At 55.0% G+C, this 3304-nt stretch overlaps 1 protein-coding gene across 3 annotated transcripts in view; it reads right to left on the bottom strand.

The window, feature by feature from the left end:
- Positions 1-489: 489 nt before the first annotated feature.
- The window catches only part of PKIG (cAMP-dependent protein kinase inhibitor gamma), a 76668-nt gene continuing 73853 nt past the window's right edge, over positions 490-3304 (bottom strand). For all 3 annotated transcript variants that reach the window (XM_061127339.1, XM_061127338.1, XM_061127337.1), the window contains one exon: positions 490-1220. In XM_061127339.1, the coding sequence (XP_060983322.1) occupies positions 1141-1220 (80 nt within the window). In that variant the 3' untranslated portion in view covers positions 490-1140. The remainder of the gene's footprint in view (positions 1221-3304) is intronic.

The raw sequence follows: 3304 nt of genomic DNA, 5'->3' as shown, positions 1-3304 counted from the left end.
GCCCCACGGTGTGTGCACTGCGGTCTGGGGCGGGCGACTTGGGTTTTGTAGAGAATGGAAGGGGCTTTGGGGCCCCCAGTCGCAGGCAGTCTGCCCAGCAGCAGTGTCCTGAGAGCCTGGTGGGGGTTATGAATGGGAAGAGGGAGGACAGAAAGGTTTCCAGAAAAAACCAGGCTTCTCCTGAAGAGTCAGTTTCTTAAATGCTCCCTGAACTCTTAACCCCCTTCTACCCTAGGTCCTAAGGGGGAAACTTTCCTTTTGGGTTCCCATAGCTGTGAAGTGGGGTGGGAGAGGGTGAGGTGGAAGAGGACTCATTAGCCACTGGGCCGAGGAGTGGCGGCTCTGTGGAACCCCGGCATCTTCTCAGCTACTTCCCAGGTACGTGGGAGCCTGGGGCAGCACTGGGTCTCAGCTAGTCGTGGCCTTGGGGAAACAAGGCCCAGCTCCTGCTTTTCGCTGTTTACAGGAGAAACAGTCATCGTAAACCAGTCACACAAATCGTCAGCATTTATTTCCTGGGTTCTAGGTGTCACTTATCTTGGTAGAAAGGGCAGAGAGTTAATCAAGATGGTTTTGAGCACAAAAATCCCTTCCCTAAAAATGGATCTGTGAAGCTCCAGGAGGGAACCTCAGAGCTGCATAGATGGTCCAAGAGTTTAGCTCACAATGGCTTCCAAAAAAAAAAAAAAAAAAGTAAATTGTCAGCTCCCTCCCTTCTCTGCTGAGAAAAGGTTGAAAGTTTCTAAAAAGTTTAAAAGTGCTTTTTAAAAAACAGGGTAAGAAGGTGTCCTGACTCAGAAGGCTGGAAAGGCTGGAGACAAGGGGGCTGAGCTGGGACTTGATCCCGCCCGGGCCGCTCACCCCTGGGGCCAGGACCCAGCCCCTGAGTCCCGGCACCCCCTGGATAAATTACATCATTGCGGTTACAGTGTCTTGAAATGTACCCGGGCGCGGGGGGAGGTGGTGGGGGCGTGGAGCCTGGGGGTGCGGGCAGAGGGCCTTCCAGGGAGGGGGCCGCAGGAGCCCCTGGGCCCGCCTTTCAGTCTGGCCCTGCTTGCCTGGAACACACTGCTCAGAGCAGTGCCAGGGCTCCGGGCCCACGGCGCATCTCCCGTCCAGCCTCCTCGGGCAAGGTCACGTTCAAGATGAGGTGGTGCCATCGCTGCTCTTGGGCTGGCTGCTGGCTTCCTTGTCTGAGGTGCCCACCTCCGCCTGTCCTTCTGCAGAGGAGAGGGAGAGGGACATAGTCACAAACTTAAAGGGTAGAAGGTCTGGCAGGGCCTGGCCACAATGGGAACGGTGTGGATAAGCCTGGGGAGCAGGACAGGAGCTGGACTGGGGTTGTGGCGGCCAAAGGAAACTCTATCCGGGTCTGCATCCTTTTAATTTCTACAAAGGAAATGCATCTGCTGTTACTGGTATGCAGTGGTGGTAGTTTAGTCTAAGTCGTGTCTGACTCTTGTGACGCCAGGGACTGTAGCCCGCCAGGCTCCTCTGTCCATGGGATTTCCCAGGCAAGAATACTGGAGTAGGTTGCCATGTCCCTCTCCGGGAGATCTTCCTAACCCAGAGATTGAACTTAGGTCTCCGGCATTGTAGGTGGATTCTTTACCAACTAAGCCACGGGGGAATAATTAAAATCAATGAAGGGCCAGGATCATGGATGGATGCTACAAGCATCAGGTGAAGAGCTGTTGAGGGTCAGGATATTTGAGTGGGTTCACCCACCATTTGTGTGGGTTGGGGTAGGGGGGAGAGGGCATGTGAGGTTCTAGCATGTGATGGGTGTTCAGCAAACAGTAATTCTTACAAGACAGGGAAAAGGGCATCAGATGATGCTGGCTTGCGACTTCCCTGGTGGTCCAGTGGTTAAGACTCCACGCTCCTCATGCACGGGGCCCAGGTTCAATCCTTGGTCAGGGAACTAGATCCTATCAGCAGCAACTAAGAGTTCACATGCCAAAAAAAAAACATCGAAGATCCCGCCTGCTGCAACTAAGACCCAGCACAGCCAAATAAATAAATATTTTAAAAATGAAGATGCCAACTCAGGGGAGCACCAAGGGTGGCCTGCAGAGGGTCTAGGCTGTTTCACTGTGCTGTGTTCTCCCTAGACCACGCCTATCTCCCTCTCTGGGCCCCGTCTTTGCATCCTTAGGCTGAGCCCTTTACAGGATGAAGGAGAAACTACCGTGTACCAGGATCCCTAGACTGCAGGCTAACAAGTACTTTCCAGGTGGTCACACAGCAGCCTGGAGGCATGATGAGGGTCATGATACGATTTGAGTGAGAAAAACTGAGGTTCAGAGGAGAAAATTGAGGCTCAGAGAGGTGAACTGAGTTGCCTGAGAGCCAAGTGGTGGAGGGAGCAGTGACCTTTCCCCTGACTGAACCCGGTCGCTAAAGCATCTCTCTCTAGGGTTTGTAAAGGCCCATCACTGCTGCCACCTCCTTCTGCCCTGGCAGCTGTCTTGGGGACTGGGGTGAGTGGTGGGGCGGGGATGTGGGAAGAACTTGGCCACCAGCCCCTCCAACCCTGCCTATCCTGGGGCGCTGCCTGCAGCAAAGACTTGGTCCCATAGGGTCCTCCTGGCCCGCCAGAAGCCTGACAAAGCAGCCGGCACTTGGGGCAGGTTTCCCAACGTGTGACACCCTGCTGGGTCCTAAGCTCCCGCCCTGGCAAGCAGAACATTCTAGTCAGATTCCCAGGACCTGCTGTTTGGCCATGTCCTTGCTGTAGGGCCTCGGGCAACACAGTTAACCTCTCTGAGCCTCTAATTCCTGATCCAGGAAGTGAGGATGACGACACCTCCGGCTCTCCAGCCCTCCGCAGTCGCAGGGCCCCGGGGGACAGCTTGCCCAGGGGTAGGGCTTCCCCTCTGCAGGTCCCAGCTCTCTTCTGGCCCAGAGAGAAGGTCCCCAAGCCCCCCTGGAACGGACTCCCTTGGGGCCAGTTTCAGAGCATGATTTGGAAAATTTCCAGTCACATACTGCCAGGGGGTGCATTCGTATTCCTTCAGGTCCTGCTTGGTTTATGTCTCATTATTCGGCCAAGTAAGGAAACACTGGTGCTCCCCACAGAAGGAAATACGGGAGCAGACAAAGGATTGCATGCAAAGGGCTTGAGAAGCCTTAACACACAGGTGACCTGGGGAAGCCTGGAGGCCAGGCCTTCAAGGACAGGTGAAAGCCCTGGTTCCTCCTCCCTCACCCGGGCTGGGCATCTGTCTCCCAGGAGATTTAAGCAAGCAGATGCTCCGGGGCCTTCAGCACCTGTAACCTCTGTAACCTAGTGAGTCCGCTG

Source organism: Dama dama, chromosome 23, assembly GCF_033118175.1.
Source record: "Dama dama isolate Ldn47 chromosome 23, ASM3311817v1, whole genome shotgun sequence".
Lineage (NCBI taxonomy): Eukaryota > Metazoa > Chordata > Mammalia > Artiodactyla > Cervidae > Dama > Dama dama.
The sequence above is the reverse complement of the archived record's forward strand: the minus strand, read 5'-3'. Positions and strand labels throughout refer to the sequence as shown.